The sequence below is a fragment of the Hyla sarda genome, chromosome 10 (genome assembly GCF_029499605.1).
Source record: "Hyla sarda isolate aHylSar1 chromosome 10, aHylSar1.hap1, whole genome shotgun sequence".
Lineage (NCBI taxonomy): Eukaryota > Metazoa > Chordata > Amphibia > Anura > Hylidae > Hyla > Hyla sarda.
In genome coordinates, this window is record NC_079198.1 from 132,317,827 (window position 1) to 132,332,581 (window position 14,755).

Consider the following 14,755-nt stretch of genomic DNA (forward strand, 5'->3'; position numbering starts at 1 on the left):
GCCTGCATGCAGGGAAGTTCCAAATTAAAGCTACTCTGTTCCCCAGGACCGGTGAATGCAGCTTTTCTTTCTATTTGATACCTTATTGATATATTACATTATTGCTGCACCCCGAATACTGAGGACCAGGTCAAGTTAGTAGAGTCCTAGCATGTTGTGTAATATTGACCAGAGTGGTGCCATCGTGACCCTGTCTTTCTATTGTGTCTGTTTCTATAAGCAATGTGATCAAGCAATGAGTATATAATAGTCATATGGTGGTATATACACCATACAATGTTTATATTGGGAAACCAATGAAGACTGATTTGTACATTTCTAATTTTTACTTCTTGTGAGCAGCAACAAATAGGACGCCCTTATAGTCAGTAAGATCACTCTCTACAGTTCTCTTCTTAACCACACAGTTATCTATCACAAACCCTTCTCCAACTAGAGCTTTCCGGGCAAAATCCTCATCATATCTGAAACCACGAATCTTATCTTTTCCAACTGTGAAATATGTCATATCTAAAGCCCCTAATAATATGAGGTGTCCTCTAGGCTTTAGCAACAATGAGATCTTCTTAAGATATCTCCTGTAATCATCTTTGTCTTTGCTGATCTCATCCAGGAGCCAACCGCTCATGACACAATCTGCTGGCGGTAAGATTATCGGATCCGTCATATTTTCTTTTTCAAGGTCACATTTCATAACATGTTCAACGACAGATCTCACATTCCCTACTTTGTCCTGTAACTGGTCACTAAAAAGAATAAAAAACATTTAATAAAAGTGATTGCTGTAAAACATAATACTCTAAATTCTGTTACAAAACATAACATTGTAAAAAAAAATCAGAAATAGAAACAAATTAGAAAAAAAAGAACATGTTACAGCACATTCCCTTTAAGCTTAGTTGGAAAAAAAAATGTCTTAGGGTCTATTTACACATGAGAATTTCCTCTTACGGAATTCCGCAAGCCATAATTCTGTCGTGTGAATAGACCCTTAGGCTACTCTATACCATTCTGAGCTTCAAACTGCTATTAGGGAATCTCAACTGAATCACACTACTGATCAAATACTCCCTCTTCTCCCCTCAACGGGAAATGTTGAAATGCATGCCCAAAGGTTTTTTTTTAAATTTAGCATCACTAAAGGGGTACTCCGGTGGAAAACGTTTTTTTTTTTTTTTTTTTTTTAATTAACTGGTGCCAGAAAGTTAAACAGATTTGTAAATTACTTCTATTAAAAAATCTTTATCCTTCCAGTATTCATTAGCAGCTGTATGCTACAGAGGAATTATTTGCTTATTTAATTTCTTTTTTGTCTTGTCCACAGTGCTCTCTGCTGACACCTCTGTCCGTGTCAGGAACTGTCAAGAGCAGCAAAGGTTTGCTATGAGGATTTTCTTCTGCTCTGGACAGTTCCTTATATGGGTATCAGGTGTCAGCACTGTGGACAAGACAAAAAAGAAATTCAAAAAGAAAATAATTTCCTGTGCAGCTTACAGCTGCTAAAAAGTACTGGAAGGATAAAGATTTTTTAATAGAAAAAGAATTTACAAATCTGTTTAACTTTCTGGCACCAGTTGAATAAAAAATAAATAAATAAATAAAATAAAAATGTTTTCCACCTGAGTACCCCTTCATGACCCAGTAATTTTTTGAAATATTTTTTTTTGGCTTCTGTTTTTTTTTTTTCTCCTCGCATTACTTTTTTTATTTTTACACTGACAAAGTTATGTTAGAGCTTATTTTTTTATGGCACACTGTTACACTATGCGCTCCAGCCTCACACGCTGGCCGTGAGCGCATGGTCCCCTTACCTTCTGCTGCCGACAGGGCTGGGACTCGCATCGTGGGACGCACCCGCATGCGAGCCCCAGTCCGTCACTCTTCGGGTGTTTCTCCTGCCTCTGCCTCCACCCTGTGTCCACGTCCCTTAGGGCGTGCGTGCACTGGAGCTTTAAGATTTAAAGGGCCAGTATGCTTATTAGTGTAACCACCTGTGGCTTGTTTATAAATTCCTCCACCCTCCTCAGTTCTCTACCGGATCTTTGTTGCCTTGTGCCCTAGAGAAAGTGTTCCTTTGTATTGCCTTGCCGTGTACCAGATCTCCTGCTCTTGTGACTTGGCCTTGCCCCTCTGCCGCCTGCCTATTGAACTCCTGCTACGTCCTGACTACGCTACTGTGCCGCCTGCCCTGACCTACTGCTATCCAGACTACGAGTTGCCTCATCCCTCCTGTGCCTCGCATCTCCTCAGCCGCCTGTGTGGTCGAGCCGTGCCAGGGTTGCGACCTGAGTGTTGCCTGCAGCTGCAAGCCCATCCTACTTTGTGGCAGGTGAAGACCAGCGGCACCTTAGATTCCGCTCCCTGATACAGTCCGAGTCATCTGCCACATAGGTCCAGTGGATCCACATACACCGGAGTCCTGTCTTCAGAAACGTGAGTGTTACATACACGTTGTACTTTTATTGGCACACTTTATGTTATTATCACAAAATGTATTACAGAGCCAATATATATATATATATATATATATATATATATATATATATATATATATATGTGTGTGTGTGTATATGTGTGTGTGTTTTTTTTTAAGGGTTCAGAGTTCACAATACGATATATTTGGATAATTTTTTTGTTTTATGGTAAAAAAAATAATATAGCAAACTTGAAAAGGTAAAAGCATGTCCTGACTACTATAACTTTTTTATTTTTCCAACTACAGAGCTGTATTAGGCTTTATTTTTTTGCGCCATGAGCGGAAATTTTTAACAGTACCACTTTTGCGCATGTGTGACTTTTGATCAGATCACTTCTTATTAAGTTTTTTCTGGGATGTGATGTGACCGAAAATCACCAGTTTTCCCATTTGGAAAGTTTTTTTGCGTTTACAAATGTTCACCGTGCGGGAACAGGAATCTCATCATTTTATAGTTGGGACAATTACGCATGCGATGATATCAAATATGTGTATTACATATATATTTTTAACAGTGTTTTGTTTGAAAAATTGCAAAAGGGGGTGATTTTTTTTAACCCCTTAACGACGCAGGACATAAATGTACGTCCTGGTGAGCTGGTACTTAATGCACCAGGACGTACATTTACGTCCTATGCATAACCGCGAGCATCGGAGTGATGCTCGCGTCATGCGTGGCAGGTCCCGGCTGCTTATAGCAGCCAGGGACCCGCCCGTAATTGCGTACATCCGCGATCGTGCAAATTTCTGCCATTAACCCCTCAGATGCCGTGATCAATACAGATCCCTGCATATGCAGCATCGCGGTCACTAAAATGGATGATCGGATCGCCCGCAGAGCTGCCACGGCAATCCGATCATCCAGAATGGTAGCTGGGGGTCCTCTCACCTGACTCTGCCATCTTCCATGGGTCTTCTGCTCTGGTCTTCTAGAGCAGACCAGAGCAGAAGATGACTGAAATACTGATTAGTGCTACGTCCTATGCATAGCACTGAACAGTATTAGCAATCCCCTATGGGGACTATTAAAGTGTAAAAATAAAAGTAAAAAAAAGTAAAAAATAAAAGTAAAAAAAGTTTTTAAAAAATTTGAAAAACCCCCTCCTCCAATAAAAACGTAAATTGTCCAATTTTTCCTATTTCACCCCCCAAAAAAATATTTTATATACATATTTGGTATCGCCGCGTGCATAAATATCCCAACTATTAAAATAAAATGTTAATGATACCCTATGGTGAATGGCGTGAACGTAAAAAAATAAGTCCAAAATAGTTGCTTTTTATAACATTTCATTCCAAAAAAAATGTATAAAAAAAGTATTAAAAGTTTTATATAAGCAAATATGGTATCAATAAAAAATACAGATCATGGCACAAAAATGAGCAATCATACAAAATGAAAAAGTTATAGGTCTTCAAAATAGGGGGATTTTAAACGTACTAATTTGGTTAAACAGTTTGCGATTTTTTTACATTAATACAGTAATATAAAAGTATGTAATCATGGATATCATTTTAATCATATTGATCCAAAGAATAAAGAACACATGTCATTTGTACCATAAATTGTACAACGGGAAAACGAAACCTTCCAAAATTAGCAAAATTGCAGTTTTCTTTTTCATTTCCCCACACAAATATTTTTTTTTTGGTTGCGCCATACATTTTATGGTAAAGTGAGTGATGGCATTACAACGGACAACTGGTCGCGCAAAAAACAAGCCCTCATACTAGTCAGTGGATAAAAATATAAAAGAGTTATGATTTTTTGAAGGCGAGGAGGAAAAACAAAAACGTAAAAATAAAATAGTCTTAAGCGGTTAATTAGGATTGGAAATAAAGGGATCTTAGATGCCAAATTGAAACACCATATTTAAATATGTGGTCGGACAGTCGTTCAATGAATGGGGGAAAAAACTGCAAATATTTAGGTCATGCTCTTCAGAATATGAGGGCTGCAGCGTTTATTCTTTCTATTAAAACACCTATGGGGGTCAGTCTCCAATTTGTACGAAAGAGATAGCTCAGGCATTTTAAACCTACAGCTCTTGGTTGCTTAACCTTCCCTCTACCCCTCTCTCCTCTTCCCCATGGCTGAATGGGTGCACAGGTAAAACTGTATAAGTTGCTCCATGAGGAACTGTCTGTGCGCCGATATCGCTCTTCTGTCTTCTGGGCCTTGTCCTCTTCCTGCACCTAGAGCCCGACACAGCGAGGTCCCGCCTCGGCCGGTGATGGGCTGAACACAGTGTCATGTAAGAAGCCCGGGCAGCAGGGAGAAGGCGGGGCCAATGCTCCTTACAATCTGCCACACTATGTATTATACACCCCTTCAATCAAGATCATACCACAGATATATGACATCCTTCTTGAATCTATCCTTGTCTATCCGCCACCCCCCCCCCCCCCCCCCGGTAGACATGAATGGAGGTCACAGCCTCCAGCTCCGAGCATTCTGAACAGAATGTTCAGAACGCAGGAGAGCACCGTAGTATCCCTTTAAGGGTTCCATCTGTGCTTAATAAAATATATCCACAGATGTCTAATTTATGCTGGCATTGTGGGCAGGGTGAGGGTACTATGACTATTAATATTACATAGAAAGTGACTGGCAATAAGTTGCCCATCCTCTACTTCTCTCTACCTGTAAGCAGTGTCACACCCTTTGTATCGTTTTTTTTTCCTGAAGGCACCTAGACTGATCATACCCTAGTTGTGGAAATCTACTCCTTCACCATCCATCACAGAATAGGTGATGTGCACCATGCGCATACGCACTCTTCTGATAATCATCCTGCGTTATGGCTCCCATGGGTAGAATTTATGCATTCTGACCTTCATCAAACACTTTATACCACCTAAATGGTACCCTTTCTCACATTTGCACCTATTTCTTTAGATGTGGTCTTTTTTGCTTCTTCTCTCCTCTTCCTTTTTTTCATTTTTGTCTTCTCTGTATATTCTCTTAGTACTAGTAAGGCTTTGATGGTCCGAAAGTAGGGTTAAAAGGTCACTCAGATGGATATGTTAATACTATGTTTAACTGGTTAACGATCAAGGACGCGTATACACGTCCTTGTGCCGTTAACAGGGTATGGTGCGGGCTCCTGACTGGAGCATCATACCGGCTGGCCCTAGCTGATTCTTGTAGTTGAGGGCCGATGTTAATACCCGACATGCGACCGGCTATTAAGCTGGAGGGCTTACCTCTCCTCCTGTGCTGGCTGCAGCTCTGGGAAAGATAAAACCTGGCAGGACCAGGCTTTATCAATCGAGCACAGAGCAAACAGATTAAGGTAGTTCTATGGAACCACATTAATCTGTATGAGGAATCTAATGATTCCTCGAAAAATTCCCCTTAGGGGAACCAAAAGTGCAAAAAAAAAAAATTTAAAAGTTGAAATGAACCCCCTTTTCCCAAATTCCATACAAAAAATATAAAAACATAATAAAAATAAACATATGTGGTCCCATCAAAACAAAAATGCTACCGATGTAAACTTCAGATCATGGCACACAAAATGAGCCTCATGCAAGTCTACACAACCTAAGTTTTTTTGAGAACTTCAAATCTTTTTGAGAACTTCAAATTTCTTGCACAATAGCAGCAACATAGACTTTCCACTATTATTTTGACAAATACTTCACCTGTTTCCTGCTAAATTTTCATGAAGTTTTGCAGCATGTCCCCAATTGAATGCTCCTGTCCGTGAGTCCAGCCATCTCTTCATCTCCATGATGCATCTGTCACTGACCTTCAGGACTATGGTGTGCTTGAAAAACTTACAGGCTGAAAACAGATGATGGGCCACGGGACCAGCGCTGAGGTCAATCAGAACATCTCCACTAATATGTCCTGTATATTAATACATCTAACATAGTAAACCCACATAGATGACATAGATTCATGATAACATATGTTTAACCCCTTAAGGACACAGCCCATTTGATTTTCGCATTTTCATTTTTTCCTCCTTGCCTTCTAAAAATCATAACTCTTTAATATTTTCATCCACAGACTAGTATGGGGCTTGTTATTCGTGCGACCAATTGTCCTTCGTAATGGCATCAATCATTTTACCATAAAATGTATGACGCAACATTGTTTGTGTGGGGAAATGGAAAAGAAAACCACAATTTTGAATATTTTGGTAGGTTTCCTTTTCACGCTGTACACTTTACGGTAAAATGACATTTTTTTTTATTCTATTGGTTAATATGACTAAAATGATACCCATGATTACATGCTTTTCTATTATTGTGCTGCTTTAAAAAAATCTCAAACTCTTTAAACAAAATTAGTACGTTTAAAATTACTCTATTTGGATCACCTATAACTTTCTCACTTTTCCGTATAGGGGGCTGTATGAGGGGTTATTTTTTGCGCCATGATCTGTACTTTTTATGGGTACCCGTTTTGTGTATATGCAACTTTTTGATCACTTTTTATAAAAAAATGTTTGGAATGCAATTTTTTTTATAAAAAAAAGCAATTTTAGACTTTTTCACCATAAGGGACCCTTAACATCATGTTTTGATAGTTCGGACATTTACGCATCAATCTCAGACCAGAGCAGAAGACTCCAGAATGATGTCCACAGCAGGTAAAAGGACCTCCAGCCACCATGTTTGATGATCGGATCCCCGCAGCAGCACCGCGGACGATATGCTCGTCCATTTAAACGACCGCATTGCCTCAGATGCCGTGATCTGTATTGATCACCGCATCTGAGGGGTTAATGGCAGACATCAGCGCGATCGCTGATGTCCGCCATTACCGGTGGGTCCCTGGTTGCTGATAGCAGCTTGGCCATGCCGCGCATGTTTCAAGCACCGGTCCGGTGCTCGCGTCATGTACAGGACGTAAATGTACATCCTTGTGCGTTAATTACCAGGGCATCAGGACGTACATTTACGTCCTGTGTCGTTAAGAGGTTAAATAACTTCTAGACATACATGGTGAAATAGTAATCACACTATCAGGGTGTGTTTTTTGGATATTTGCCACTGAAGTTTTTTGGATATTGCCACTGAAGTTTTTGAGCCAAAGCCAGAAGTGCCTTAAAAAAAAAAAAAGGGAAATTTAAAAGAATTTGTGGTGTCCCGGTACAGGACCTAGTCCTGTACCATCCTTAAGTCCCCTCAGCAAGAGTCCCTTGAGTCCGTAGGGCTCTCCTGCTTCCCCCCCCCTGCTCACCTTCTTATTGTTCTATTTAAATGCATTGTATATATTGTGTATGCATTGTCAATATGTATAAAATTTGTACAAATGTATAAAAGTGTTAGTCATGTGAACCACTGTCATGTGACATACCCAGAGTTCCATAGGTACAGGAACCACAGGCTTAGCAACCAATAGGCTTTAGTCCAGTCCCCCTAGTATATAAGGGGCTGTAGTCTCTCAGTTAGCTCTCTTCTCCCTTAGTTCCTGTCTACAAATCAAGTAAAATCTCTGCATATAATGAAAATTCATCTCATCTAGGCCAAAGCCTAAAGAACCTGCAGCCACTTCAAAACGTGAGTTACCAAGCTCCCTACAAATCTAATGACTACTACACAGCTAAAGAATATATTAGTAGCGCAGAGGCCTGCCTAAATATCTACATGACTACGAGTCCCAGCAAGGCTGCGAGGTATCCTGTGTCCCGGTTGCCTCTGAAGGAACTGCATAATTGTAAAGACTGTTTCCTATGCATTTCAAGTAAAAGTTCCAGTTTATTCAGAATCCTTGCTGTGGACATTCCTTTATTACAAAACTGTTTTTGGGTTGGTTGACGGCGGTGAACATACCGGAATAACCACACCCTGGCGTCACAAACTCTAAAGGGTTAATACCACGAGTCCCAGCAAGGCTGCAAGGTATCCTGTGTCCCGGTTGCCTCTGAAGGAACTGCATAATTGTAAAGACTGTTTCCTATGCATTTCAAGTAAAAGTTCCAGTTTATTCAGAATCCTTGCTGTGGACATTCCTTTATTACAAAACTGTTTTTGGGTTGGTTGACGGCGGTGAACATACCGGAATAACCACACCCTGGCGTCACAAACTCTAAAGGGTTAATACCACGAGTCCCAGCAAGGCTGCAAGGTATCCTGTGTCCCGGTTGCCTCTGAAGGAACTGCATAATTGTAAAGACTGTTTCCTATGCATTTCAAGTAAAAGTTCCAGTTTATTCAGAATCCTTGCTGTGGACATTCCTTTATTACAAAACTGTTTTTGGGTTGGTTGACGGCGGTTAACATACCGGAATAACCACACCCTGGCGTCACAAACTCTAAAGGGTTAATACCACCAGACCCTGCTACATACTGCAAAACCCCAGTCACCACATAGCTTTTGGCGTCACAAACAGGATACGGGTGTGTGCCTTTAATAACTCAGCTACCCAGACCACCCACAACGAAAAACGGATGTATACCGTAATTACAAATGCCATTAGGCCTCCCCTATGCAGGAATGTGTATAGAGAACTGTCCAGGATTGTAGCAAGTCGTGAGCGAAATTGCGCCCAAAATTTTACAGGACATTGTTGCTGAAATTGTGCTTTGCCGGGGTGCTATAAAAAGTAAGGGGGGGGGGGGAGTTGAAGAATATTGTATTGTGGCCATGTGTAAAATCTGAAACAAAGCCATGTTACGTGCTGCGCTACAAAAAGTACCTGAAGGGGTTAAAGAAGAACCTGAGAAGCACGCAAAAATGTCCCGTGCTGGTCTGCGTCCCGCCCCTGGACATGGACATCATGTAGCTGTTTCAATGCCGAAGTTGAACTGTTGTTTCCTGTTTGTGTTTGCCAGAGGACAGGAAGTCAGGGCTGCACCGATGACGTCCTTCCATCTGGCGGCCATTTTTTTGAAGACTCATATAAAAGAAGCCACGCAGCCAGACCTCTATAGTCCGGAGATGGCAGCAAGGTGTGCAGAGATGGCCAAGCCCACCGGAGCATGTGAGGAGAGCAGCAAGATGGCACCAGAGCAGCAGAAAGTTGCCGTGGCCGCAGCGCAACTTTTCCATGAATTAGCTGACCACTTACAGCAGTTGTCCCTTGGGGCTGAGGAGGCCTGCGACCTGCCCCCGCTTCCAGAAGCTGACGAGTGGCCAGCCCCCCCGTAAGGGGAATCACCACGGACTTCAGCAACAGCATCGCCGGTGAGGTTGTCCCCTCACCACAGATCCTGGGGATCCCGGGGCGGAGATCGCAACCTTGGAGTCAGATGTAAGTACACCGGCCGAAGCTGCATTTTCTATGCCTTCTTCTTCCTCCAGCCCCCGACAGGGAACCCCCAGTGCAGAACGCATCTGGTCTAGTTACGCATGCCCGCAGTAACACCCTTTTCCTCAATGGGTGTTCGGCAATGAGCCTGAGCTCCTCCCCAGAGCGCTCGCGGCGTTCTTCTGTGTGCAGCGCCCCGGTCAGACCCGCTGACCGGGAGCACTGCACTGTTATCACCGGCGGGGATGCGATCCGCATAGCGCGACGCGCCCGCCCGCGGGTCGCATCCCAATCTCCTCACCTGCCCCGTCCTCCTGCTGTCCTGTCCCGGCGCGGGCGCCGACTCTCTGAAATTTAAAGGGCCAGTGCACCATTAATTGGTGCCTGGCCCAGTCAGTACCTACACCTGCTAAACATAAAAACCCACTTCCCCTTCCTGTCCTTGCCGGATCTTGTTGCCTTAGTGCCCTGTGAAAGAGTTTAGTGTGTTCCCAAGCCTGCGTACCCAGAGCCTTCTGCTGTTGCCCCTGACTACGACTCTTGCTGCCTGACCTGACCTTCTGCTACGTCCGACCTTGCTCTTGCCTTATCCCTGTGTACCGCGCCTGTCTCAGCTGTCAGTCGGAGTTGAGTCGCTATCGGGTGGAACGACCTGGGGGTTACCTGCCGCCGCAAGTCCATCCCGCTTTGCGGCGGGCTCTGGTGAAAACCAGCAACCCCTTAGACTCTGTTCCCCTGCCCACGCCATCACCCCACTGACACCGAGCATCCACCTCCAGTGTCCTCGCTGCATACCAGTCCGGATCCTGACAATGGCTTCTTTTATGTTTGCAAAGGCAGCACAGTGCCAAATTTTCGGGATCTGGTAAGGTTCCAGAATTTCTAGAATTTCTACACGGCAGAGTATCACACAGGTACACCACAACCTGTCTGTGCCCCTCCTCTTCAAGATTCTTTTTCTACAACCTAAAGATGTAGTGGTGTTGCCATCACCTGAGCTGTTCAGACCAGCAGGCCTATGTCTGTTACTTTTGACAGGTGTTCTTGTCCTACTTCGGCTACGGTCTTCTTAGCTGACTTCGCTGATCACTACCCTCTTGCTATGAACATGTCTCTTCCTTCTCACCTGGTTCCCACATCCTGTCCAACACTACATTGTCATTATCAAATTCCTCATCATCATCCCCGCCACTTTTTTCAGCATAAACTTCTGATGTCTGATCATGCCTCAGCATATCCACCATGATGCCTTATAGGATACCCAGCATGCCTACCAACACCATTCTCACTAGTGCTATTCTCAGCCACTGCTTCTACATATTTTCTTTATCAAAAAAGTTTTGGAGACTATTTAAATTTTTATTTTTAGGTAAATTTTTGTGACCTATTAGTCAACTTTCGCTCTCAATGCTAGAAATGCGTGTTTATGTTAAACCCAGCTTTGAAAGCTATTTTTAAAATAACCCTGTAAATACATGTAACTTATCCTGGAATGCCTATTCCATGTTCACGTTCAACGCTTTTAAACGCATAACTATTTTAAACCTATTTTAAAAATTTTTAAAGTAAAAATATTATATGATTGAGTAAACCCAGAAAATACACATAACTTGGCCTTAGATGGCTATTCTGCATTTTCTCTCAACTCTTTGAAATGCTCTTTGAGCTAATCAGTAGCTGGACACTCACCTCTTATGACGGGGAGTGGCGATCCCTTCTTTTCCAATTTTACCCTCTCCCCCACCCCCCCAAAAAAATACTAAACAAACCTAAAAAATTATAAACATATTTGGTATCGCATTTGCATGAATTTGCATGGAGAATTCTCCAAACTTTTTATGATGCCGCACGGCATAGTAAACAGTGTAAATGCCCCCAAAAAAGCATATTTTTGGTCATTTCATATCACAGAATTATTTTTTTTTTTTTAAGCAACCAAAAAGCCAATCAAAGCAAAACAAATGGAGCAGATAAAAACTGCAGATCATGGTACAAAAAAATCTGACCATGTATACAGATAAATAAAAAGTTATACAACGAGTCCATCCCAATCTGTTTTCTGTTTGCTACTACAACTACAATCAGTCCTCCACTGCCAGCTGTGCACTGGCTACTACAACTCCCACTAGCCCACCCCCCTTGTTGCCACTACTACTACTACCAGCTAGGCATAAAAATACACAATCTATGATCCCTCCCAAAAAAAAGGATATATATATTTTTTTTTACTTTTCATACAAAAAAAATGTCCTGCTATTTTGGGACACCAATCGTGTTGCAACTTCCAAAAGGATAACTTTTGGAATGCTTGAAAAAATCCATTGGGGGAGATTTATTAAAATGAGAGAAGAAATCAGATTGGTTGCTATGGGCAACTCAGCAACTTTTCCTCTGGACAGGGTTTGACATATCTCCCCCTTTGTGTCTTCCAATACTTCTGAGTGCATTTTAACACGGAAGGAATTTGCCAACAAAAATAGATAATTTATGCAGTTTTAAGTGTTAAAAAGTATACACATTCCACTAGTGCAGTGTGTTTTTAAACAAACTGTTAGTTGCCATGGGTTGCCGCATGTCACTGTAGCTTCGAAATGTACAGGTGTTATACAGGAGTTTAGCTCTTCAGCTCTTTGGCAGTGTTATACACATGTCTTTAAAGGGGTAGTCCGCTTCTAGACATCTCATCCCCTATCCAAAGGACGCTTTGAGTGAACGCCGGATGCAGCAGGGATATCGCAGGGGTCCCCAGCGGTGGGACCCCACGATCAGACATCTTATCCCCTATACTTTGGATAGGGGATAAGATGTCTAGGGAAAGAGTACCCCTTTAAGCTTATTTCATTGCCAGTCCAAAAAGGACCCATTTGCAATTAACCAAACTATTGAAAAGTTTGCTCAATTCTAGTAGAACGGAAAGAGATCAATAAAATGGGCATGTTCTGGAAATTTCATGCTGCAGGAATTCGCTATCTAATAGATTTGATTGTAAAAATGAATAGAAATTCAACCTATGGAGAATATTATATTATTTCAAATAATATTGTTGAAAGAATGGAAATAAAAGGTAAATAGAGGAAAAGAAACTCCACCTCACTACACCAGACCTTATTTGTTTAACATCTGGACAAGGATTCTGTGTCCAAAAATTATCCAAATTTAGAAAACTTTTATTCTGTTGCTGGATTAATAATGGAATTTTTTGTGAAAGATGCTTTTAGGTTGTCATGAAAAAGCATTTTATTAGAGACTAAGTCCATGACAATTCTATGTAATGTACTGAAGAATTTGCAAAGTGTAGTAACCTAAGTAAAATAATTTCCAAATCAGAATGTCAAATAGATATAGAGTCTAAAAGTGATAAAAATATGGTGCCGAACCTTTAGGGGTGCTGATCGGGACCTCTACATGAGATTGCAGGTTCCCGATCAGCTGACATGATGCTGGATGGCCTTACCTGCCTTGCACTAGTGCCGGAGCATCCAGGAGAAGCCAAGCGCCGATTAATGCTGATCAATGCTATGCTATGGCATAACAGTAAATACTACTTGCATTTGAAAACCTATGGGGACTAAAAAACTGTGAATAAAATAATACAAAAAGGGTTAATAAATGTGAATAAGCCTCTCCCCTAATAAAGATTTAAATCCCCCCCCCCCTACCAATCTGTGTGTCGCCGCTTGTGTAAATGTCGGTACTATTAAAATATAATGTTAATGAAACCACATGGTGAATGGCGTAAATGTAAAAAAAATATATCATAAAGTCCAGAATTGCGTATCTTTGGTCACTTCGTATATCAGAAAATATAGTTATCAAAAAGTAATTCAAAAGTCCCATCTAAACAAAAATGATGTCAATAAAAACTACAGATCACAGCACCAAAAAAATGAGCCCTTATATAGCTTCATATGCTGAAAAATAAAGGTATAGCGATCAGAGGAGGACAATTTCAAGCACGTTAATCTTCTTACAAAAAGTAGTAATTTTTTGTAGTAAAGTAAAACAAAACCTACATAAATTTAGCATTGTATTGATCTACAGAATAAAAATAATATGACATTGTAAATGTAAAGTGCCCTGCAAATAAATTACCCCCCCCCCCCCCCCCCAAACACTTTTGTCAAATTGCAGGGTTTGCAGGTGTAGGTGTTTCACCACACTGTAGGTGGAGATGGCTATTATGACTATTAAAAAGGGAGGAGGAAAAAATAAAGGTGCAAAAATGAAAAAATGTTCTGCGTCCTCAAAGGGTTAAAGTGTATGCAATTGTTTACAATACTGTAAAACCAAATAAAGAGCGAAAAATTAAGATACATACCCTCTGCAAAGGTTTTTTCAAGATTTTCTATAGGAAATATAAAGGAATCCTCTTTAAAGACCATATCAGGTTTATCTGAAAAATAATGTTCCAGGAATTGTCTAGAATCGTAACCGTGTACATGATAGATCTTATGGGAGCCGGAATCCATCGTGTAACCTTCTATCACAGACAGGTGACTGTATCTACACCGGAGCTACAGGTCTTTATATTATTACCAGTAATGTATTCACAAAGTAAGTTATTCATCTTTACTTGTGTAATGTAAATATTAATGTTAGTAATGTATACATCACATGTTATTATCCTCATGGGCCAGCCATAGGAATGTAATAAATTAACATACAATGCTCAAAAAATAAAGGGAACACTTAAACAACACAATGTAACTCCAAGTCAATGACACTTCTGTGAAATCACACTGTCCACTCAGGAAGCAACACTGATTGACAATCAATTTCACATGCTGTTGTGCAAATGGAACAGACAACTGGTGGTAATTAAAGGCAATTAGCAAGACACCCCCAATAAAGGAGTGGTTCTGCAGATGGTGACCACAGACCACTTCTCAGTTCCTATGCTTCCTCTTTCACTCTAGTGGTAGCATGAGACGGAGTCTACAACCCACACAAGTGGCTCAGGTAGTGCAGCTCATCCAGGATGGCACATCAATGTGAGCTGTGGCAAGAAGGTTTGCTGTTTCTGTCAGCGTAGTGTCCAGAGCATAGAGGGGCTACCAGGAGACAGGCCAGT

The 14,755-nt window shown here is 41.3% G+C and overlaps 1 protein-coding gene across 1 annotated transcript; it reads right to left on the reverse strand.

Annotated features, from left to right (window-relative positions):
* Positions 1-325: 325 nt before the first annotated feature.
* LOC130293272 (indolethylamine N-methyltransferase-like) lies at positions 326-14,153 on the reverse strand. Its single transcript, XM_056541775.1, has 4 exons — positions 14,003-14,153; positions 6,232-6,332; positions 5,684-5,778; positions 326-746 (listed from the first exon to the last, which is right to left on the reverse strand). The coding sequence occupies exons 1-4, from the start codon at positions 14,151-14,153 to the stop codon at positions 326-328; spliced, it is 768 nt and encodes a 255-aa protein (XP_056397750.1).
* Between the last annotated feature and the right edge of the window lie 602 nt (positions 14,154-14,755).